The 23,420-nt window shown below is 41.2% G+C and overlaps 3 protein-coding genes across 14 annotated transcripts in view; 1 reads left to right on the plus strand and 2 right to left on the minus strand.

Annotated features, from left to right (window-relative positions):
- Positions 1-532: 532 nt before the first annotated feature.
- Positions 533-8,012, minus strand: LOC146643895 (uncharacterized). 5 transcript variants are annotated; one of them, XM_085395704.1, is made up of 13 exons: positions 7,681-8,012; positions 5,840-6,021; positions 5,683-5,760; positions 5,451-5,593; positions 5,239-5,361; positions 5,092-5,149; positions 4,788-4,946; positions 4,599-4,649; positions 4,232-4,368; positions 4,009-4,116; positions 3,808-3,865; positions 2,452-2,517; positions 534-2,374 (listed from the first exon to the last, which is right to left on the minus strand). In XM_085395704.1, the coding sequence occupies exons 2-13, from the start codon at positions 5,847-5,849 to the stop codon at positions 1,233-1,235; spliced, it is 2,133 nt and encodes a 710-aa protein (XP_085251830.1). In that variant the 5' UTR covers positions 5,850-6,021; positions 7,681-8,012; the 3' UTR covers positions 534-1,232. The 5 variants fall into 5 exon arrangements, with proteins under 5 accessions (XP_085251828.1, XP_085251827.1, XP_085251830.1 ...); XM_085395703.1 differs by having other exon boundaries at positions 4,788-4,949; XM_085395702.1 differs by having other exon boundaries at positions 533-2,374; positions 4,599-4,949; positions 5,840-5,873.
- Positions 8,013-8,281: 269 nt separating this feature from the next.
- On the plus strand, positions 8,282-12,703 carry LOC146643896 (uncharacterized). Of its 4 annotated transcripts, XR_014909251.1 has the most exons (4): positions 8,282-8,836; positions 8,935-9,730; positions 10,094-10,156; positions 11,851-12,703. XR_014909251.1 is itself a non-coding variant. In XM_085395706.1 (3 exons), exons 1-3 carry the CDS (start codon positions 8,695-8,697, stop codon positions 12,247-12,249), a joined length of 492 nt encoding a protein of 163 aa, XP_085251832.1. In that variant the 5' UTR covers positions 8,668-8,694; the 3' UTR covers positions 12,250-12,703. The 4 variants fall into 4 exon arrangements, 1 of the variants encoding a protein (XP_085251832.1); XR_014909250.1 differs by having other exon boundaries at positions 8,282-9,730; XM_085395706.1 differs by lacking the exon at positions 8,935-9,730 and having other exon boundaries at positions 8,668-8,724.
- A 6,468-nt stretch (positions 12,704-19,171) lies between these two features.
- Positions 19,172-23,420, minus strand: part of LOC146643897 (uncharacterized) — a 45,075-nt gene continuing 40,826 nt past the window's right edge. For 4 of the 5 annotated variants that reach the window (XM_085396471.1, XM_085396472.1, XM_085396469.1 and 1 more), the window contains 5 exons: positions 23,243-23,368; positions 23,087-23,144; positions 22,911-23,009; positions 22,725-22,820; positions 19,172-20,858 (listed from right to left, as the gene is read on the minus strand). In XM_085396471.1, the coding sequence (XP_085252597.1) occupies positions 19,540-20,858; positions 22,725-22,820; positions 22,911-23,009; positions 23,087-23,144; positions 23,243-23,368 (1,698 nt within the window). In that variant the 3' untranslated portion in view covers positions 19,172-19,539. Of the gene's footprint in view, positions 20,859-21,251; positions 21,304-22,724; positions 22,821-22,910; positions 23,010-23,086; positions 23,145-23,242; positions 23,369-23,420 lie in introns of all 5 variants that reach the window. The other variant, XM_085396474.1, reaches the window with a different exon arrangement.

A 23,420-nucleotide genomic window follows, 5' to 3' on the forward strand; every position in this document is an offset into this window, starting at 1 on the left:
AATTTCAAAAAGACTGAACAAATGTGGCTTGTTTGAAATGGTCGCCAGGAGAAAAGAACACGGCAGCACAGCTTAGGTTTGCAAAGTTGCACCACAAGACCTCAGAACTGAAAAGATGAGCTTGCACAGAAAGCCACTACGTTATTGCTGGTAAACATGGTTCTGCAAGGTATTGAATAATGGGCGTACTACAGAGTCAAACTTACTCCAAAGCAAACACAGAACCATTAACGTGTTTTAATATTTACAGTAAGACTGGCTTTTTACAGTGATCTGCATTAATCGCTGAGTGGACAAAGTTTGTGTTTCCTCGCTGAATTTGAGCAAGCTTGTGAGTATTACGCCACAGGACATTACATAACCTACCGTGACTGCTTGAAAGGAAAAATAACAAACTCTTTTGTTTGAACCTGCAAGGAAAATGATATTTGGTCACATAATTGGTTAAAGTTCAAACTCTACTGGTGCAAAAAAAAATAAAATAAAAATTCAGCCACACGGGTCAGAACTGTTTTAAAAAACTGTTTTTTAATTTCATAAAAGCAGTCAAACATATCTCAATATTTCTCCTAAAAAAATACAGTGAATCCACTTAAACCTAATGTGATGTTTCACACATTTGTCTTGTTTTCTGGAGTTAAAAAGGCATAAATGTAGATTTAAAAAAACAAAACAAAAAAACAAACACTGCTGTAACGGTCAAAAACAGAAAACAAATAGCCAGTTTGAACAACTTCATAACAAACACAATAAAAGAATAAAAATATACACACAGGCAGCTGTTTAGTGTTTACGGGCACGTTTCTCAGCCTTCACTGAATGTGAACTTGGAAATACACGAGTGAGTTCTATTTAAATGCTCAGTATCTTCAATTCTTCTACTTCTCTTATAACGACTGGATTAGTGGATAAGTAGTGCTGTTTCACCTCATTGGTGCTCTTTGACTTTCAGTCTCCACAAAGTTTAAACCTAAAAGTCCCAGCAGACAAAAAAACCAAAAAAAAAAAAAAAAACCAAAAAAAAAAAAAAAAAAAAAAACCAGACACTGCTTATATTACTGCACCTCCATCAGCAGGCTCACATTCATTACAGAAATCAGCAGAACTATAATAAAAAAAATAAAGAATATAAAAAAAAAAAAAAAAAAAAAAAAAAAAAAAAAAAAAAAAAAAAAAAAAAAATGTCACATTGCAAGTAAATCCCCCGCTGGACCATCCAAATGTGATTTGATTCAGCTGAAATACAGATCAGTTTGGGACGCAGCACACTGAGGTTTAGAAGGTTGGCTGAAGGCATAAGAGTGTGTTAGACTCCAGTCCGTAACACTACTGCAGACCGGAGGGAGAAAGTGCTGGCCAGGGTTTGCCAGAGAGCCAGTGTTGTAGCTGGGGTAAGACATCCACCCACGCGGTCCTTGACTGGCTTCATAAGATGTAGTCGGTATCCCATAATTGTGTGGAGCTGCCTGGGCACAGTCATTGGTGAGCGCTGTGTAGTGTGCAATGCTGCCGCTGTACACACAGGGATCTACTGATTGAGTTAGCATGTTCACACCAGCACTATTTATATAAGGACCCAGATGACCCCATACATCGTAATACCCACTTACACTGCCCGTCTGAAGACTTGCATTATCGCACGGCATGTGCGGATTCTGAAGGTGTTGTTGGTAATAATGTGGACCAGCGTCTATGCGTGCCTCTTCTCTCAAACCCTGCTCTCTTGTTCCATTCTTATCCTCTGCAGCTGGCTTATACCCCTCCTCGGTCCAACACTCCCTATGTCCGTAGGAAGAGTTAGAGGAAGATGGCACAGCAGGAAACACTGCTTCATTATGCATCTCTTCATTTTCCCACTTTTTAGAAGATATCTCGGCTGACTTTTCTTGGTCGTCATGATGCCTGTTCTCCCTTCTTTCCCAGTAAACATAGTCGTTTCTCCCTGTTATGTCTTCAGACTGACTGACGTGCACGCCGTCACTGACATAACCATCTCTGTTTTGAAAATGGGGGATTGTAAAGTTTCCTTCTGGCGTGTACCCACCAGTCTCTGGACCTCCATCACAGGGGCTGTGCTGTAGTGGAGAGGTTTCTGCATGGTTTAGTTCAGATGACAAACCATCACAGTCTAACTCCACAATCTCTGACCCCGGGGAGGACGTGAGATCTAAATTAAAGGGAGGGGATGTAGCTGATGGAGGGAGGCTTTTGCTGCTGAAAGACATCCTCTTCATCAGTAATAAACCTTTGGTAATAGGCAGGCTGACATTAAAAACAGTCTCTCTCTTTGCTTTTACTCTTTTCTTCCTCTTTGACTTCATTAAAGTGCATTTCTCTGACATGCCTTCAGCGGATGTCTGGTTCATGCTCAGCCCTTAGACATAAAGAAAAGGAATAAGTTAAAAGCAGTTTGCTGAGAAAGTGTGAACTCTAGCTTGCAAAGATACAAACCTTTGGCATCCACTTCCTTTTTTTTAATGTCAGCACCTTTCCATCCAGATTGCAGCATCTTTATGCCTGGAAAATATCCAAAACAATACAGTGGCATACAAAAATAAAATAAAATAAAGAAATGCAAGGAACACTGGGTGGGGGGGGGGGGGAAAAAAAAAAAAAAAAAAAAAAAAAAAATTCAAGTGGGCATTAATGAATACAAGAAAATCTAGAGAGCCGACATCCCTGACAAGTGGGAAACTGCACTGAACAAAGGACACACTCTGCATGGTGAGTGCCAAAGATGCACTGACAAAACGTGATCCAGGCAAAATTCAGACGGCATAAAAGTTACACTTCTCTGTAAAAATCCAGTTATAGCATAAGTATACAGTTGTATAAATATACATACACTCGCTTACATTTTTAAATAAGTGGTGGTAAAAGGTTCCACAATGTCTTTTGACATTTTTAAATTGGTTGGGATGTTCAGGAATGACCCAGGAACACATTCACGGTCCACAGGTTTATACTGCAAGAAAGAAACCTGTGCTCCAAAAATTGACACCGTCAAGCTGAACATAAAACCAAAGCGTTTTATGGTCAGAAAGATTGAGCTGTTTGCAGCTATGAAGGTGAGGTTTTCAAACCTGAGAGCATGGCACCAACTTTCAAGTATTGTGGTGGTAGCACATATTTCAACTTCACCTCAAATTAACAGCTAGATGGTTCAAATTGAACACAGATGTGCCAATAATATAATGGTTCAAAAAGTTAATAAAAAATGGTTTTGGGGATGGATAAAGCAGGCTAATATTAAGCTGCTGGAATGGCCTTCCCGAAGTCCCGACCTCAACTAATTTGTAAATTTGTGGACTACACTTAAAGCTGGTTCTGTGCCAGGAAACAAACAGATTTAAATGAACTCAAAGAATCAATCACTTCACCCTGGAAAAAGAACAGTTCAAAGAAATCATTAAAAGCCCAGAAATGCCATGATATTCATGCCCAGGATGACTGGATGTAACCTTCTTCTCTCTTTTTTTTTTTTCTCCTTAAAAAAGATTTCTGACCACAACTGTATTTAGAGTATAACACTTTCAACAAATCACTGAGTGGGTACCTGTGTCTGTGCCTGTAGAACAACTCTACGATATGTCTATTTTGTCCTGCTTTTTAACTGAATGTTTCAATAATGACACGTCAGGAAAAAAAAAAAGCCTGTTTTTTGCAGTGGTTTGATCTATCACAGACCTGCTGTCAAAAAAAAAAAAAAAAAAGGAGGCAGGTAAATGTTATACTTACAAGAGCAGAGATGTAGAAAATGAAGTGAATGGTTTATGGCCAAGCAAAAGAAAAATAACCCATACTTACACCAGTGGTAACTTTTGCCAGTGAGTAGCGCACAAAGGTTTTCTGGAACATGCACTACCTGAGAACATGAGAGGTTTATAAACTAAAGGACAGACGAGTACAGGTGAAACCAAGACTGTTTGGGGGAAAAGACACTGAGAGTCACGTCACATGTGGCAGAATCCCAGCAGGAAATTCTGTGCTGCAAAGAAAAAGGGATACCTTCAACTCTCCTCGCCCCGTTTCTCGCTCCACTTTCTTTGCCAAAGACTGAAGAAGGTGAGGTTTGTCTTTAAGCTCCGCAGTCACCTCCTCAGGATGAGTTTCCATCTATAAAAAATTATATTCACTAACTTTAAACTATACTTACCTCGCTTTTTGCATGCATAATACTAAAGAACCTTTGCTATAATCTATTCTGGTAACTGATCCAGAACAAACAGACCAAGTAGTTGATGAGGTGTGAGGGGCTGGTCAGGTGTTCAGTGATGTCCTTCTTGTTGGATTTGATGCGGCAGCAGTGGCATAAGAAACAGTAAGAGCAGCCATCTTCACTTCTATACTCGACCACACAGTCGAGACCTGTTGAAAACATGAGAAACAAAAAAAATAAAGAACATTTCCATTTCATGGGAATTACGATCACCAGCTGTGGTTCGAGACTGGAGTTGGACTGTGAGATGAGAAACTTTACTGGAGAGGCACATGAAAGAGTTTGCAGTCCGCCACAACCGTGCAACTTCAAGGCCTTTTTTTATTATTATTTTTTGTTTTTTTTAACTCTTTTGGTGCCATTCTTTGTGTGTTCTCACCTATGAGAGTCTTGGTTCCAGTGTAGTCATCAGGAAAGCTGCTGGTGTGCTCTGAAAACACAAAGGGTTCGGGAGAATCCAACTGGGATGTGAACGGGTTGACTAAGTAGACCTCTGACTTAACAGAAGGATCAAAGTTTGCATGCATCAGCTGCGGTGCTGGCTTGTTAGTGTGCGCTGAGATCTTGCCTGAGTTTGTGTCAGCCTTGAAGGATTTCTTGGACCGTGTGGGCTGGTTCTGTGCAAACACTACAGTCCTCTGGGATTCAGTGGGATAGTGCAAAGCTGTAGTCTCTGGATAACTCTCAGTTTCACCCTGTGCATCTCTTAAGGAACCTATGAGAGTTACTGCTGCAGTATCAGAGAGATGAAAAGATACTTATGAAGGGAAAAATAATCACGTGCATGCAGAAAAATTGCCAAAAACATAAAAAGTGAGAGTAATCAAGAGAAGACAGTGAGATGGGGAAAGAACAGTCAAACATTCACTGACCGTCATTTTCACTGGATGTTTCCATCCTCTGGTATACACCATCTTCAACCTCTAACAACTTCGTATGAAGGTGCAAAAACATATGAGCATCCACAATAATTTGCAGTTTATGACTACAAGAAAGCACGCACAATAAAAGCAACAGACCTGGATGTCTCCCGGTCCCTCTTTTTCCTCAAGCTTCTTGGCCATCTCCATCAGCGGCCACGCCAGCTTGGACAGGTCGGAGCTCTCCTGCCATTTTGATACCAAGTGAGGGTGCCAGGTTTTCTTTTAAAAACAAACAAACCATAATCTGTTAGTAAAATCCAACGCAGCACATGATCTGCTGTCACCAATCCTTCTCCAGTACTACTTACAATGTAGTTGAATCTGTGGAGACTTCCCAGTATGTGGTTACGCATGTCAGCCTTACTGAGGCGACACACGCACGCCCCACACACGTACAGCGCTTCTGTGCTCCACGCACCAGCCTTCACACATTCTGTAATGCAGCCCAAGCCTAAGTGCACATTAAAAACACATATTACTTCAGCACACACTGAATAAAGAACCGTTTACACACTAAAAGTGGGATTTGCTGCGGCACACCTATTATGGGTTGTAGTCTCTCCTTGTTGCTCAGGTACGCCTTCAGAGAATCCAGCAGCTGGCTTCTTCTTAAAACACCTACAAATGGAGGAATTACAGAAAGAGAATGGGCTATATGCAGCAAGCTTACATACAGTTAGTAGAAGGCATGACTTACCTGGCTGCATGCTGCAACTGTAGAAAAACACCACCTGAAAACCCAAGATGGAGCTTAAGTTTCAAAGCAATGCTGGTTTGTTCACCTCATGCAGAGTTATGGTAGAGACACGGGAGATGTCTCCTGGTAGGGAGGGGGATTCTCATACTGTGTGTGTTGGCTAATCGCTCTTTGGGAATTTCCTTGTTGGTACAAAAATACAATTTTTGTCAATCGCGGTGTGTTATCGTTGGCATTTTTATAGATTCAACTAAGGGAATGGGAACAAATTACAAACCCAATTAAAAAAAACAAACTCTGGATGCTGTAAATAAACGAGTTTTTTTATTAGTAAAATATAAATAAAAATGCAATGTTATAAACCTACATGTTATTCACAACTGAAATTAAAGCATGAAAGTTTAAGTTTTGACTCTTTCACTGAAAAGAAATTCAGCTCGTTTTCAGTTTGACGGTAGCCAAACTCTAGTCCACACTTTTCAGATGCTCACAGGAGAAACAGCTCACGGGCTACACTTTCTGCTCAGATGCTGCTAAATGTGGACCACGCTTCACAGTCCTAATAAATAATGACCCCAAGCACGCTGCAAAAGCAACCTGAGCTTTTCAAAACAAAGAAACAGCTAACACAGCTAAGGCAAGTGTCGGACCGATTGTCCCTCCCTGATTTTTGGATTCTGACCTGGTAAAAGAAACAACTCGAGACAGAACGCTTCAATCCAACAATTCTTTATTCACCATGTACCTGGGAGATGCGCACAGCGCGAAACCTCCTGCAGAGCCGATGGGTGCGCCCTCAGTCTGTTACAGATATAGTATTTCTTACCAGATTTCCTCCTTTCACACCTGCTTTTCCTGTATGCTTAGTACTCTGTATTGTTGTCCAAATTATTCATGCGCAGTTTCAATAAAAACACCTCCTTGCGTGGTTCTCCTCCCCAACTTCTGCTTCCCTGCACGTGCCCTCATTTCTTACCTATGCAGGTGGCTTTTAAATGAACTCTTTAGGCACCTTAAGCTTCGCTACCTAGTTCTGCTTTCCACTCTATACTTATCCAGATGTGTTAGACAGCTGTTAGTGATGCTTTTTCTGCACCATTTCCTGTAAATGCTGTTTTCTCTCTCTGACTATTTTTCTCCTACAGCTTCACACAGAAGGCTGTCTTTGCACAAAGGCCTGACCCTAAGATAATACATACTACAATGCAGCTAGATAATATTATTACTCTATATAACCCAGCAAGCTAATACTATCACATATAATATAACATAACTCCACACAAGTCAACTGATCTCAACCAAGTAACTGAAGGTGGCTGCAGTAAAGCACCTGATGCTGCCCATGGGTTAAAAACATCAAACACAAGAGTTTCATCCAAGTATTAAAAACAATCCTTATTTGAGTTAGTACGGTTACTTTTGAGCCTCTAAAAATTGAGAGGGTGACTGTGTATAAAACTCGAAATTATTCTAAATTCAGAAGTTTTGTAAAACTCCTTGAAATAAAGCTGAAAGAAAGATGGGAGGAAATGCAGCTGCAATTACACTGTCACCATCGGGTGGCGCTGCATGTCAGTGTGTTAAAGCAGCTTCCTGCCGTCCTGGACACGACGCAAAACAAAGGTCCACATATTGCACAAAATATCAGAGGATTTGTTGCTGTGACTTGTCTCAGAGTTGACTAAAAAAAAAGTCCGTTTTAACTAATGAACTAATTAAACTTTAGGAGGAACGTGAGCAGGAACATTAAACAAACGCGGAGCCGCTACTTTCTGGATAACAAAGTTTCTCCGTGGTGTCTAATACCGCAGTATGCTGAAGCAGTTAGGTTGGGTGCTTACCTGTGGAGCTGGAGGGTCTCGCAGCTGCAGTGAGCTTTAACCGTGGATTCAAACGACGCTGGTAGTAGTAAGACAGCGTAGCGTCACATGTTCCGTCCGCTGGGTAGTAATGTGGTCTATGCCACACCCACCTTTATAATGAACGCCAAGCAATCGCATCTAACCTGCTTCACCCCCATGCTTTGTCTAATCTGTTCATTCTTTAAAGGTAAAAAGTGAAAGACACGCTGATCCTGCTGCAGGCTGTTGATGTCAGAAAATTAGGGCTCTTCTGCTTGTTTCCTCGTTGAAGTATCTTGAAGTTTGTGACTTCACAGCATTGTTTCAAAAACCCTTGTCTTCAGAGAGCTGGCCAAGAGAGGGAGTAGCTGTGCTTCAAGGGCTGTGGAAGACCAGTTGTGCCACAACTCTCCTCATGTCATTATTGTCGATCCACCTATGTGCATCAGCAGTTTGTAACGAATTTTCTTATAACTGCACACCCCTTCAGACTGAATTCAACTCATCTTCCAGTCATAATCTTTTATCACAAGGCCGACATGTCCTGTTTGTCCTGTCTGTTCCCAGCACACAGACAGAAACAGCAGTGAAAGGATGAGATATTTTGCAAGCTGCTTGAGGAAATAAACGACTTTATTATCCCAAACTGAAGATTAATGTACAATTTGTTCAATATGAGTCTTTGAGAAATCTTTATTTGTAACTTATATTAGCTTTCTTGTTTTTTTTTCCCCCTTTGAGCCTACATACATTAATACCCAATTTTCAGTTGGCTATTGTTTTATTTCTATGCTTTCTATTATTTCATCGACCTGAAACTTTTTTTTACTTTTTTTTGACTGTTTGAATGTTTGCTATTTGTGTGACACACTACTAAAATTATAAAAACCATACAGTGCTTGGTTGAGACGTAATAGTTTAACAACAAAAGTATAGCTATCCCCCCCCAAAAGAAATGGTTTGGTCCAGCCCACCTCTCCCCTAACTGACTCTAGCGCCCTTTCTGCCAGAGCGATGGTGGCCGAGAAGCAGCAGAGCGGATGTGTGAGTGCGTAGCTTAAAACAGGACATGTTAGCTGCATTTAACCTTCAGTTACTCTTTATATAGGTAGAAGTCAGACCATGTTTCTTTTTAGCTGAAAAACATTACACCCAGGTAACCTGCAGTGTTGAAAACGTTTTTTTCGACGATATGTCTGTGAAGATTCTCAGTCATCCTGTACAGCATACACTAATTGTTAAGTTTGTGTTCAGGAGTTTTGTCATTCGGATGAACTGGTTTTTGTCTGAGTGTGTTGCTGGGTCTGTAATACACTGGGATGTCGTGCTTGGAGAAAACTCTCCTGAGTTTAGTTTGTAGCGAGGAATGCCCAGACCTCTACATTGGAGAGACCTAACAGCCACTTCACAAGCGCATGGCACAACATAGAAGAGCCACCTCCACGGGACAAGACTCAGCAGTCTATCTGCATCTAAAGGGCAAAGGTCACTCTTTCGAGGATGCCAATGTTCACATTTTGGACAGAGAAGACAGATGGTTTGAAAGAGGAGTAAAAGATGCCATTTATGTCCATTGTGAGCGACCATCTTTGAACAGAGGCGGTGGTTTACGACACCAACTGTCTGCCATCTATAATCCAGTTTTGAGATCCCTTCCCAGACGCCTTAATGCCCACTCACACCCTGGGCCATCTGACATCAAGAAATCACATGATAGGGTGGGGCCAGGTTTCACAATGAGCTCACCCGAAACCCTGGCTGATTGTGACCCACTCCCGTTTTCACACCTTGGCTCATGTGATTAGGTAGAGGATCATTAGGGGGTCCATTTTGTCCCTCTTGAGGGACTACTCCCACAGGGTTTAAATCTGGGACTCTCCACCATTTGACCTTAGAACTGAAGAAGCTTCTCCGATGAGAGGTGAAACGTCTTCAAGCAACTTAAAGAAGTCCAGATGCTTTTCTTTCCAAGCTCCTTCGACTTTTACGACGATGTTTGCTACCCTACAGTCCGTTGGTTATTTTGTCATGTGACGATATTAAACCCAAGGTACTAACTAGCTAACTGACTGGATGCCCATTAGCCTTATAACTCCTGTTGTGTGTGTGTTTGTGTACAGAGACAGCCAGGTTCATAATGGATATAAGGGAGTTTTTTCAAAAAAAAAAAAAAAAAAGGAGCCACATCCAGGTAAAAGTGTAAGATCAAATGATCCATCAGTCAAGAATAATGTTGGATCAGTGTTTCAATATTTATTGCTTTTATTAGGTGTACATGTGGTTTGGTTATTTGCCTTTTGGTTGAAAGTACACCGAGAGATGACTTTTTTATTAGTGATCTTAATAGTATTGTTTTCATATTAATGTAATTTTTCATCTAATTGAATCCAATCTATTTGTGTATGATTGTCAGTCCAAAGAGGGAGAGACGAAAGAGGGGAACGTGAGGAGAAAGGGCAAGGTCAGGAAGAACCAGGTAAGAAAACAGACAGGGAACAGTGACAGGCACAACAGAAACTGTTAAACTGACAAAGAAAAAAAGACTGAATTTTACTCATACAATCAGGAAGTTGTGTTCTCCATATATTAAAGCTGCTATAAGGAATCTGAAAAACAAACCGGGTTGATACATTTTTTTTTTACCCTCTTTAACAACATTCCAACATAACATTATAATTGATTGGGGAGATTAAAATTATTGATATATTTTAATGTGGTTCAGCCAAAACTCTACTAAAACCGCAGCCAATAATAGGTAGGCCAACTTTTGGACCATCTAGTTGTCTTTATGACTGCTGTAGTACATGCACCACATTTGCGCATCAGAAAGTGCCAAACAGTGAGAAAATGTCAAGCTCTCCCAAGTACCACTATGAAAGCATGAAACTCATAAATCTTACAACACAAAATTCCAACCTGTTACTAAAGTGAAACAGGAAATAGGTTAAAATAAAAGAAAAAATCTAAAAGATCCCTTCACCTGAACTCGGCCAACTTCGACTGACTCCTTCGCTACAGCCCTTTTTATTGTCACATACATGAATATGCGATTGCAAATACACGTGACATTCTCAAGCAGGCATATCTGCATCAATGTATCTGTATTCTGTGTGTGGGGATGTGTGTGTTTTCAGCCATACCATACATAGACATACAACCTTTCAATGAACTTAATGTGTGTGTATGAGGTATGGAGAAAAGGTATGCAGAAAAGCAGAAGTAAGCATCTTGCTAAACGATAAAAACAGGAGCTTGCAATAGTTCATGTCTCAAATGAACATTTAAAGGTGTGAAGTCTCACACTTTTATAGAACAGAACAGTCTGGTTTCTAAAGCTATAACGGAAATTATAATGTCGAGGCCGCTTCCTCTCATCTCATGGTACACAAGTGCAGACCTGATCAGACTTAATAATGAAAATGATTTTTATCAGCATACAAATGATTATATATATCTAAGCATAAATGACAATATAAAAAATATCAACTCTCACAGATAGAATGTCTGACCCTTAGTAGTCTGCAAAGACTATGTGTGGTATGCCAGGACACTCTGGAAAAGAGTGAACGTACTCCTCTTTTATGGTACACAGAGTGTCCTGGCATACCACACATATTCTAAGGTCATGAGAGAGGTCGCACCTTCTCTTTCTGATATGTGGTATGGTAAACACATCTATATCTGTTTGAGTATAAGAGCCTTTTGTTTAGGTGAACTGCTGGACTCCCTAGTGCCAGCAGGTCTGGGGAGCCTTCGCAGGGTCACCTTTTGACACACACACACACACACACACACACACACACACACACACACACACACACACACACACACACACACACACACACACACACACACACACACATACATAACACTTCTATTTTTGGAGTGTATTTTTTATGTATCTGTATTATATTATACATACACATTAAAAGTGAATCTCTGTCCAAAAAATGCACTCACTTTACTTCTTACTCACTATGAGCATCATTCATTATTCTCCCCCAGTAATTAAGATTAGGATATGTATTTTTTTATTCCAATCCATTCTTCTTTTGCAATAGTAGTCTTTTAAGATTATTTAAATAACCTTTATCAGATTTGATGGTTTTGTTACAGACTTTTCAAAAAAGTGTTTTGCTTTTCTTTCACAAATGTGGGGATTTGGGGAAGAGAGCGGAACCGGCTGTTCAAACCCCCCCAAGGCTGCCCGCTGGAATCGAAGCAATGGAACGAGGCGCAACCTCTCACAACGAACCTAATATGGTCAACACCTTGGAGACGCTTGCAGCTGCTGTGAAGGCTCAAAACAACACCATTGAGCGTATGGGGGGATACATCAGAGAGAGGCCTGCTCAAAATGAGACCCTTGAGCGACAGTTGGAAGACATCGCGGAACGGATCACTGCAGTTGTGAGGTCTCAGAATCAAAAGAATGATAACACCATGGAACAGAAGTTTGATACCATCATGGGGAGGCTCGCGACTCTCCAACGGGAGATCGAGAGACCAGTGTCGGTGTTAGGGCAGCCTGAAAATTCTCCTGGGCTGCTCGCAACAAAATCAACATGAACATTGCGGATCCCCATCACGGCGCCAGCTGCAGGCCCAAGGCTGGAGCCAAACAATCACTCCCTGATAACAACTGTGTTACGGCTATTCTTCCCATCCCATGCAAGGACACCTGGATTGGCTGGAGGACTGTTTACTTAGCCTGATAGGGCGAAGGACACTGTCTCAGCTGAACTATGGACACGCACACACATACACTTACACTGATAGGCACTCACTCATCCCCCCTCCCTTTCCAACGCCTTTGATGCTTGTTTCCTGCGAGGGAACACGGCGGGTCTGTGTGCCGCGCTGGAATGGTAGCGCTGTGCAGGGCGGCTGCTGTGTTCGCTTCGGATTACTCCTCACCCCCCACCCACCCCTGTGGCTTGTCATGTCTTCACAATGTTGTGCTGTGGACATTTATGTGCTTTTTTGTGCAGAGGAGTTTTTTTGTTTCCTGTTCTCATGCTGTCCTACCATGGAAGCATAGCATGAGTAGGGGTCTCTTTTTTTCCTCTTGTACTTTCCCCATTTCACTGCAGGGCAACCTGCATGTGACGAATAAAGCTTTGATTGATTGAAATTGTGTTAAAATGCACAAAACAGCGATGTGATGTTTTGTGACGAGGACCCAGGCACAGAGAGACTTGATGAATTTAAGAATCTTATGATTTAATTAAAAAAAAAATTGCAGACTTGCACAGAGATGGTAAAATTATGATGACTGATAACAGACACAAAGACAACAGACGACGAGGACATTGAGTAGGAGGGGTTTAAATGCACCTAGGAGACAGTCAGAGAGAACTCGGGACGACTGGAGACATTTAAGGATGCAGGGACTGACAGGGAAGGAGTCTCATCGTGATGAGTAAAGATGATCTTGCATGGCTGGGCAGCTCTCTGGGTTCTCAGCACCCTCAAAGCTCTGATCCTAGAATCGCCTCTGTGCTAACATTTCTTTGAAAACAAAGCCAGAAGGGGCCTTGCACAGACTTTAGTGTTATCTCATGAGAAGAATGACCTTGTGTCTTCCACAAATGCTGCGGAGACAAAGCAAAAAGGTTTCAACAAACATGAGGGAGGCTGTTTAGGCCAGCTGGTACCAGTCTAAGGACAGCCTGAGGAATGGTAAGAAATGCGATACAAATGTAATCCTATTCTGATTTGTGATATAAGGGATACTGTACAAGTTTCTGTCCATGCTTGTAAACAATAAAGATACTATGACTCTATATGTACTATGATACTATGTAACTAAAGAACTGCATTTCTAACCTTGCCTGTGGAAAACTGTTCATTTCCCCAACAGCACACACATACAGTTTTGCTCTCGTTTTTATGGCGAGTGAACTACTCAGCCTAATTTCTATAAAATGAAAATCCTGATCTCGTCCCTTGTTGGAGTTCAGCTATGAAAAAAAACTGCTTTCCAGGCACCTTTTTACCACTATCAGTGGTAAAAAGGTGACCTGTAAGACTCCACTATCTCACTCCCGAGTCAAAGCATCGTCCATCAGAGGAGCACAGGCACCGTCCACCTTCCACTGAATTCAAAATGTGGCCATGAAAACTCTGTTGATTAAAACACAGCACACCGAGAATATTTCTCTGGCAGATACTCACGTTTACTATATTGATGAGTCGTACCTATTAATATATTGAGATACTAAGTCGCTCCGATGGGTGTCCGCGTTGAATAAAACTTACAGTAGGGAGTGATTTGAGTTCTCAAATGGAGTATAAAGGTGGTAAAAAACATATCAGTCTGTGTTTTGTATATATCATTTTAAAGACTCCAGAATTTATTTATTTTTAGTGTAAATGATGTAAAATCAAAAACATAAATGGCTGACCCTGGGACTGAGCTCCTCTCTTTGTAACTGGGTTCTGGACTTCCTGACCAACAGACCGCAGTCTGTGAGGATCCACAACGTCTCCTCATCTTCCATAGTCCTCAACACTGGCTAGCCTCAGGGCTGTGTGCCAAGCCCCCTCCTGTTCACGCTGCTTACATATGACTGCTCACCCAACCACCCAGGCTGTCATATTGTAAAGTTTGCAGACAATGATGAGACTGGCTACAGGAAGTAGGTGGAACACTTAAAGGATTGGTGGAGGAAAAACAACACTTCCAGCCTGATAAGGAAGTCTCACCAGAGGCTCTACTTCCTGAGGAAGTGGAAGCGTGTGGGAATGGAGAGCTCAGTCCTCATCTCATTTCACAGATGTGCGGTGGAGAGTGTTCTGTGCTCTGGTATCAATATGTGGCACGGAAACGGCACTGTGGCAGAGAGGAAAGCTCTACAGAGGGTGATGAAGGCTGCACAGAGAGTTGTCGGAGGCAGCCTCCCAACCGTCACAGACATATACACCTCCAGAGGCAGGAAGATGGCCACCTGTATCATGAGGACCCCACTCACCCAGCACACACACTCTTTGTCCGCTCCACTCTGGCAGGAGGCTGAGGAGCATCAAGTGCAAAACCACCAGACTGAGAAACAGCTTCATTCCAGAAGCTGTGAGACTTTCTCAATACATAAATGGACAAGAACTGCTATTGTAGCACCTTAATCACTACTGACACTGTCATTTTATCAGTGCTGGTCACCATGCCCTTTGCTGCTAAAGTATTTATTTACACCTACAGGGAGTGCAGAATTATTAGGCAAGTTATATTTTTGAGGAATAATTTTATTATTGAACAACAACCATGTTCTCAATGAACCCAAAAAACTCATTAATATCAAAGCTGAATGTTTTTGGAAGTAGTTTTTAGTTTGTTTTTAGTTTTAGCTATTTTAGGGGGATATCTGTGTGTGCAGGTGACTATTACTGTGCATAATTATTAGGCAACTTAACAAAAAACAAATATATACCCATTTCAATTATTTATTTTTACCAGTGAAACCAATATAACATCTCCACATTCACAAATATACATTTCTGACATTCAAAAACAAAACAAAAACAAATCAGCGACCAATATAGCCACCTTTCTTTGCAAGGACACTCAAAAGCCTGCCATCCATGGATTCTGTCAGTGTTTTGATCTGTTCACCATCAACATTGCGTGCAGCAGCAACCACAGCCTCCCAGACACTGTTCAGAGAGGTGTACTGTTTTCCCTCCTTGTAAATCTCACATTTGATGATGGACCACAGGTTCTCAATGGGGTTCAGATCAGGTGAACAAGGAGGCCATGTCATTAGTTTTTCTTCTTTTATACCCTTTCTTGCCAGCCACGCTGTGGAGTACTTGGACGCGTGTGATGGAGCATTGTCCTGCATGAAAATCATGTTTTTCTTGAAGGATGCAGACTTCTTCCTGTACCACTGCTTGAAGAAGGTGTCTTCCAGAAACTGGCAGTAGGACTGGGAGTTGAGCTTGACTCCATCCTCAACCCGAAAAGGCCCCACAAGCTCATCTTTGATGATACCAGCCCAAACCAGTACTCCACCTCCACCTTGCTGGCGTCTGAGTCGGACTGGAGCTCTCTGCCCTTTACCAATCCAACCACGGGCCCATCCATCTGGCCCACCAAGACTCACTCTCATTTCATCAGTCCATAAAACCTTAGAAAAATCAGTCGTGAGATATTTCTTGGCCCAGTCTTGACGTTTCAGCTTGCGTGTCTTGTTCAGTGGTGGTCGTCTTTCAGCCTTTCTTACCTTGTCCATGTCTCTGAGTATTGCACACCTTGTGCTTTTGGGCACTCCAGTGATGTTGCAGCTCTGAAATATGGCCAAACTGGTGGCAAGTGGCATCTTGGCAGCTGCACGCTTGACTTTTCTCAGTTCATGGGCAGTTATTTTGCGCCTTGGTTTTTCCACGCGCTTCTTGCGACCCTGTTGACTATTTTGAATGAAACGCTTGATTGTTCGATGATCACGCGTCAGAAGCTTTGCAATTTTGAGACTGCTGCATCCCTCTGCAAGATATCTCACTATTTTTGACTTTTCTGAGCCTGTCAAGTCCTTTTTTTTTTTTTGACCCATTTTGCCAAAGGAAAGGACGTTGCCTAATAATTATGCACACCTGATCTAGGGTGTTGATGTCAGTAGACCACACCCCTTCTCATTACAGAGATGCACATCATCTAATATGCTTAATTGGTAGTAGGCTTTCGAGCCTATACAGCTTGGAGTACGACAACATGCATGAAGAGGATGATGTGGACAAAATACTCATTTGCCTAATAATTCTGCACTCCCTGTATATTTATACCTACACTCGATACCCATACTCCATACTGGTACTCAGGTTGCTGCACTCTACTTATAGTATTATTTCTTGTATTGTTTTATGACTTGTCATTCCTGTTTGTTAAAAAGCAAAAACAAAAAAACAAAACAAAAATAAAATTAAAAACCCCAACTATTCATTTATTACTTAAAAAAAATAAATAAATAAATTCTGTTTCTTCATTATTTTGTTTCTTTTCACTCTGGGACCATGTGTACATAATTTCATTCCACCTCATGTTAACATGTGATGCGAAGGACAATAAAGCTCCTTGAAACACATGGATTAACTGATGATTCCTGAATGAATAATGATTATGGTTTTGACACATAATGTTTTAAACTGAACTCCAAAGGTCACAGAGGTTATATTTATGCAACACACAGCATCATGCACAGTGAGACATAAGGGGAAAAATCAGCTTTGATATCATAACAGACAGGTAGCAGGGTTTTTTTGTCAAGTTGCTACAACTGTGCATGATTTATGAGGAAGTAGTTGCTGTGAAGTTCTCCAAGGTCTGGCCTTGCTTGGCCTGAAAGTTCCAACAAATACCTCACATGTGTGGGAGGCCGGTCACAAGCTGATGAAAACCCTCCCAATTTGCCTCAGACATGCTCTCCTTTCCTCTTTCCCACGCTTATATTCCTACCACACTGAGAAATATCTCATTTTCAATATAAACAAAAGCACAGGGGGACAAGTGGATAAACCTGAATGTATTAAGCACAGTTGTCAAGGTCATGTTCATCTTCGTAAAGATTGCACAAGAAAGAAATTCAACCTTCAGGTTAATTCCACATTCTGGGTCATCATCTACAGCGTTAGCTTTACTGTTACTGTAGCAGAGAGAAAATGCTGTTTCAGAATGGTCTCAAAGTGCTTTGATGAGCTCTACTCTGCAGACACAGCTAAACACATTTATGCTTTTCTGCCCTCCAACGATGCTGCTAAAAAATTTAAATATAAATATAAAGGGAACATTTACATTGCACATCAGAACCAAAATCATAACCCATATGAAGTTTTTTAAATATTTATTTTTTTAAACAGTGTATGTTCCCCTAACGTTTCCAACCTGTCATTTGGTGTAAAGTTTTAATATCTGGCGTTTGCACATTTTCCAGGAAAACACGGCGTCTTTTCACAAGTCCCTACACAGTTTAAACGATCTATGTCAACGTCTGTGGGTACACATAACATCACCAGTCAAAAACCTGCCTGCTCTACCTCAGATACAGAATGCGTACTTCCTGACATACTCATTAGGCGCAAACGCTGTTAATATAGAGACAGAACAAAATAACACTGCGGTGTTCTTTCATAATCAGCAGGGCAATAGAGCAAAGGGAGCAACAGCTTTGTTACAAGATCGGTACACTGTGGTTACAATGGCATCAGTTTCCTGTTCTGAGGCGACAGGCATACATCCAGTGAGAGCTTCTGCAGCGCATCGGTTTCAAATCTTCAGTGTGCCTTCAGAGATGCTCTTCTGCATACCTTATGCAAGTTACTGTTTGCATCCACTTCTGACCTTTATGTCCCAACAAGGAGTTTTCTCCCAGAGATCTGCCACCTTTCCCCCCCCCCCCCCCCCTATTTTTGGACCCTTGACCTATAGATGGCTGTGAAGAAACCAACAATAGTTGTGTCCTTCCATTAATCTGGGTCCTCATCTGTTACCTGGCAACTTGTTAATTCATTATTTCAGTGTAAATAAAATGTTGCTCTTCTATATGAGATTAATATATAGATATATTTTTTTATGCCTGCAGTTGTAACCATTCATAAGTTCTGTTCAATTTTATTTATATCCACCAAATCACAAGAGTTACCTCAAGGCTTATATTGTAAAGACCCTACAATAACACTGGGAAAATATCTCAAATGGCCCCCTATGAGCAATTGCTATGGCAAAAGCAGGAAGGACAACCTCCCTCTCAACAGGAGGAAACCTTTGGCAGACCCAGGTTCAGGAAGGGAGACTGGACAAAGACACACCGTGGAGAAGATAGGTTAATAACAACTAATGAGTAAATGCAGTGTTTTTAAAAAGTGAGTGAAGAAGAAACCTTGCAATCTGGGAGACATGCAGATAAGCAGGCTAGACCTAGTGCAGCATGACTGGGAGGATTCACAGTCATCTGATCCAGGACTCACTATAAACTCCATAAAAAAAAAAAAAAAAAAAAAAAAAAGGCAAGTTTCAAGCTTAATATTAAAATAGAGAATTGTCTCTCTCCCTTCCCCTTAAAGTTTGTGCCCAATCATACACAGATCTCCCTTTAGTGTAAAGGCAAGCACACAGCAAAACACTTCATCTCAGACCCCATAAAAATACTTTTGTTTAAGAGGAAGTTTACCTCCCTTTTATTCATCAGACAAACAAAATCTATTATTAACTGGTCAAAAATCAAACATCAAGTTTCTTTTTGTTTTTTTTAAATCAAAAATCAGCCAACAAAACAAAAACCCACAAATATATATAAAACTGCTATTATCAGATTAAAAACAAGCTACAAATAAATGAGATTTCGTCACACTCTTCATACTGAATATAAACAGTTTTAAACATAACTTTTTGCTACTTGCACAGAAAATCTGTGCGCTTTACTCAAAATGAACCACAGGGCAAAAAAACAACACACAAAACAAAGAGTTTTAACAGGCTAAATCTAGCTTCTTAAATGTGATCAGAACATATGCTGTACAGGAGGGCAAGTGAAAACACAGAAATACTGAGAAAAAGGCAGTGAATGTGTCAATTTGCACCTCAGGCTTTCCAAATGCTAACGATAGCTAGTGCCCAACCATAAGATAATGAATTCTTTTCTTTTTTTTCTTTTTTTTTTTAAAGGGGGAAAAAAGAAAGGAATAAACATGCATGTTAAACTATCCATTTAAACATTACTTTGAAAGAATAAAACTCACTAAATATGGCATGTTTTTGTTTTGGTTTTTTTTAAATTCCCCCCCCCCTCCCAAAAAACAGTTTGAGAAAAATCAAATGCCAAAACGCACAACAGCAAATGTTTTTTTGTAGAAAAACCAAAAACCAGTCACTTATCTCCTCACTGATGGGTAGTAGTGCAACATATCCAAGCTCACCCATCCTGGAGTCACCGCAGATTGCCCAAATAACTGCAAACTTGAATGGCTGATGGCGAGCTGTGGATAAAAATTTCCCGGGTAGATTGCCGCTGCAGAGTATCCTTCACTTGGGTTTAAAGCTCCAGTATAAACTTGAGGGTTTTCTCCTGTTGTGTAACCTAATACGGCCTGAGGCGGTGCGTACCCTGGATGTGAACTTGCGACATAAGGCATTTGGCTGTGTGACTCGTATCCGGTTGAAGGCACCAAAAAGTCAGTGGGGTTGTCTCCAGAAATTGTAGGGAAACTGCCCTGATGGCTGCTGTTCACCTCGGTGTGGGGCTGTTCTGTATAATGTCCCATAAACCTTTGCGTCAGCCTCTCGGTTACAATGGTACTGATGGGCAACTGGTCAACTCCAGAGCTGTCAGCCTCTGAGTCAGCATGTGGCTGTGGGATCTGTCCTGGGTTATGGCTGGTGTCTGTATAGCAAACAGGGCTGAAATGTTCAAAGACTCTTTGATCAGCAATAGTTGGTGGATGCTGTGGGTCTTTGGGCTCAACAGTGGCGGTAGTAGCCCTTGCACCAGATGCAGCTTCAACCTTAAAAGGATTTCCAGTCATCAAATGGTCCAGGGAAGATGAAGTGTCTTCTGAGCTTCCACTCAGACTGAAGCGTTGGTTCTCACTGCCTGCATTAGCAGGGTTTCCTGTCAGAGGCATGCTTTTAAATGAGCCAGAGGAAGTTGGAGTTTTTGTCACTGTATGCAAATTCAACCTATTTTCCACACTTTCAGATGAACCGGCAGCACAGGAGTCCAAAGTATCAACAGTAACAGGAGCTTTCATTCTACATTCTCTCACCACAGCAATCAGGTGTCTAAACAATCTCCAGTCTACATCATTTATGTATGGCAAAGTATCAGCTGGCCTTTCCCTGGATGGGAGACACTGATCTCTGGGAGGCACTGACAGCGTTTGGCTGATAGTAGGATTAGCAGCCGAAGAGCATGCTGGTTCTGAGTGCGCCTCTTCCTGTTTCACATGCAAGCAGAGGGCAGGCTGCTGATAGTCAGAGACTGGTGGCGTGAGCTTTGGTTGCACAGGAGGCTTATAGCAGGTCTCTTCAGGGCTGAGACATGAGCCAGGATGGGGCAACAGTGAGGCAACAGGATCATCCTTCGAGCTGGAGCCGCTCACATTGAGAGGACTCTGGAGTCCTCTTTCTTTGAACCCATCCAAGTCACCAACCGTTTGAGTTGCCTCTAACTGAGGCTCCTGTGTGAGTTGAGCTGGAAAAAAAAAAAAAAGAAAAAAAAAAGGACAGAATAGCACAACACAATTAGAGCCTGCAGAGAAAAAAAAAAAAAAAAATTTCTTTCCACACTCTTTGAATAGTCTCCATCTCCAAACCCATGGAGAAGTTTCTTAATTTCAAAAACGTATATTACACATTAGTATAATGTAGATGCCACGCTGAATTTGGCTGATTTCATCATACACTCGCAAACACACGGTTAAACTGTCACTGTTCATGCAGTTCACAGCACAGGTGAGGTTGGTAAACCAATCAGATTACAGCACTAATATACTAATACTAAATATATACATATACGGTATGTCTGCCAGTGGCGTATAACGCAAAATGGAAACATGCAGAGCCAGGTTAGCAAGCTTCACCTCACTTTTATTTTGAGCCTCCTCTCCCCTCCTGTCCAAAGCAATCTAAGTGTGAAGCTTAATGCAAGAGAAAGCCAAATGCAGAGTTAGCTCACCTGACTCAAACCATTACACTTCAAATTACTGCAATAGGTGAAGCACAAAAACAACATTGCAGGCTTTGTTGTCAATAGTTGCTTGTATTGCTCTAACTCAAATTAAAACTAGTTACTCAATAGAGGATAAGTTGTTGTCCCATCAACCACTTTAAATAGCACAAAAATCTAATTTATATTGGCACGTTCAAATTTAAAACTCAGAACAGAAATATACAAGAAATTCATACATGGTTCTGCGTTGAGCTCAAGTCAAATTTTATGTAGTTGGGAACAATATTATTATTTACAACTACCATTGAATTTGTAAGCTTGTTCACATACAGAGAAATACCAGTAAATATTAGCTAATATTGAGGGCAGTTTCATTTTATGGAGAGACAGCATATCAACCAAAAAACAATAAAAACACCTTAAATAAAAGTTACATATTGATGTGTGTGCTATTGAGTGAAACAGGAATTTGATCACCACACAAACAAATGACTTAGTAGTAGAAACCCTTGTTGAATAACAGTGGTAAGACGTTTCTTGTAGTTGGCCCCCAGGTCAGAAATCTCCAGAGTGATTTTGGACCACCACTCTTTACAGAAACTAAAACAATAAAGTTGAAATAAAGCTTTTGAGTTGCCAAGCAGGAGCCAAGAAACAAAACTTCACTTCACCTCCCTTTTATTTTATTATTAGTATTTTTTATTTTTTATAAAATAGGATTGAGATCTGAGGTCTAGGCAGTACACAGGCCTGACTATTGGCCCCTCAACGCAGTGAGGTCATCCTGTACCCAGGAACTGGCCCAAAACAATCTTTTCTACCTCCAGTTTGACAATGAGGATGGTGTTCATATATTTCTCTTCCTCCAAACACAGCAGGTCGAGTTACCAAAGAGTGCAATTTTGATTTCCATCTGTCCACAGCACTTTCTTCCAAGTCTTCTCTGATGTTCACTGCCAAACTTAAGATGGGCCTGCACATGCATCTTCCTGAGCAAGGAGATCTTTGTCAGTCTATCACAGAATAGCGTGCTACACTGTGATGTTCTTGGCAACAACCTCCTAGTGTTTACTTTTGGGCCGATCCACCACCTCTCTCATGATCATCCTCACCCCACAAGGCAAGATCTTGAATGGAGCTCCAGACTGAGGGTGACTGAAGGTCATTTTATATTTCTTCAAATACTTATTTCACTCAGTGACGTGCAAATCAACTGCAACTTTTATGTCATATAATTTTTTGGAAAGTTTGGTTGACATTCAGTCTCTCACCATCAATAAAAAACTTACATAAAAATTAGAGAAGTAAAAAACTCAGCTGGGCATCAAATAATTAATTCCCCCTGAGCCTATGGAAGAAGTTCAGTTTTGGAAAAGCGACCCCTCTCACCATTGTCACTTCTCTGGTATCGCTCAGCTCTATGAGCTGATTGCATTTCTGTGGAAAGAGACTCATTTGGAACTGGCCGCTCATCAGACCGCTGACCTGTGCAACAGAAAGCAGAGGTCACACTTCATACTCCTCCTCCAGTTAACATAAAGAAGATGAAACATCGATTTAGCCGTTTGGACTCACTGTTGTGCTGTGGTACCAAGACCCTGCGTTCATCGTTGTCCTGCGCCAGGCCCAGTTTACTTGATTTGTCCGTATGCATATTTTGCAAAATTTTTATAGCTGAAGAACAAACACAGTTACTGTGTATTCAAATCACCTAAACTGTGTGGACAGTTATAACTTGATCTTATTGTTACCTTCACTGAATGGAGCCGTCTGAACACGTTCATGCAACTCCTTTCTCAGCGTAGTAACCTGTGTACAAAAAGGGGGAAAATATTATTACTATTGTCACTGATGTCAAAGCAGATGAATCGAGCCAATCTTTATAGTATATGGTCTTAACAGTCTACCTTTGGACTTTCATCTTGCTCCCGCTCTGAGAGCTTCCAGGAAACTTTCTTTAAGAGTTCCAGTTTCTTGTCTAAAGGCAGGTCTTCATCCCAGAACTTGTGGAGAAACTGAGGGTATACTTTCCGCTGAAAGACATATTTTAAAATTGTAGGAACATATACTGATCACTTATTATTC

Source organism: Rhamphochromis longiceps, linkage group LG22, assembly GCF_057381845.1.
Source record: "Rhamphochromis longiceps isolate RC_006_pf linkage group LG22, R_longiceps_female_GT1.1, whole genome shotgun sequence".
NCBI lineage: Eukaryota > Metazoa > Chordata > Actinopteri > Cichliformes > Cichlidae > Rhamphochromis > Rhamphochromis longiceps.

Excerpts from the sequence above, each read along its gene's own strand:
- LOC146643895 (XM_085395702.1), bottom strand. Across the intron at positions 4,117-4,231 it reads CACACCTCATCAACTACTTG|ATGGAAACTCATCCTGAGGA; the intron begins GTCTGTTTGTTC and ends AATTTTTTATAG. Across the intron at positions 3,866-4,008 it reads CGGGGCGAGGAGAGTTGAAG|GTAGTGCATGTTCCAGAAAA; the intron begins GTATCCCTTTTT and ends TCATGTTCTCAG.
- LOC146643896 (XM_085395706.1), top strand. The coding sequence starts at position 8,695 with ATGGTGGCCGAGAAGCAGCAGAGCGGATGT. Across the intron at positions 8,725-10,093 it reads AGAAGCAGCAGAGCGGATGT|TCCAAAGAGGGAGAGACGAA; the intron begins GTGAGTGCGTAG and ends TATGATTGTCAG. Across the intron at positions 10,157-11,850 it reads GCAAGGTCAGGAAGAACCAG|AGAGCGGAACCGGCTGTTCA; the intron begins GTAAGAAAACAG and ends GATTTGGGGAAG.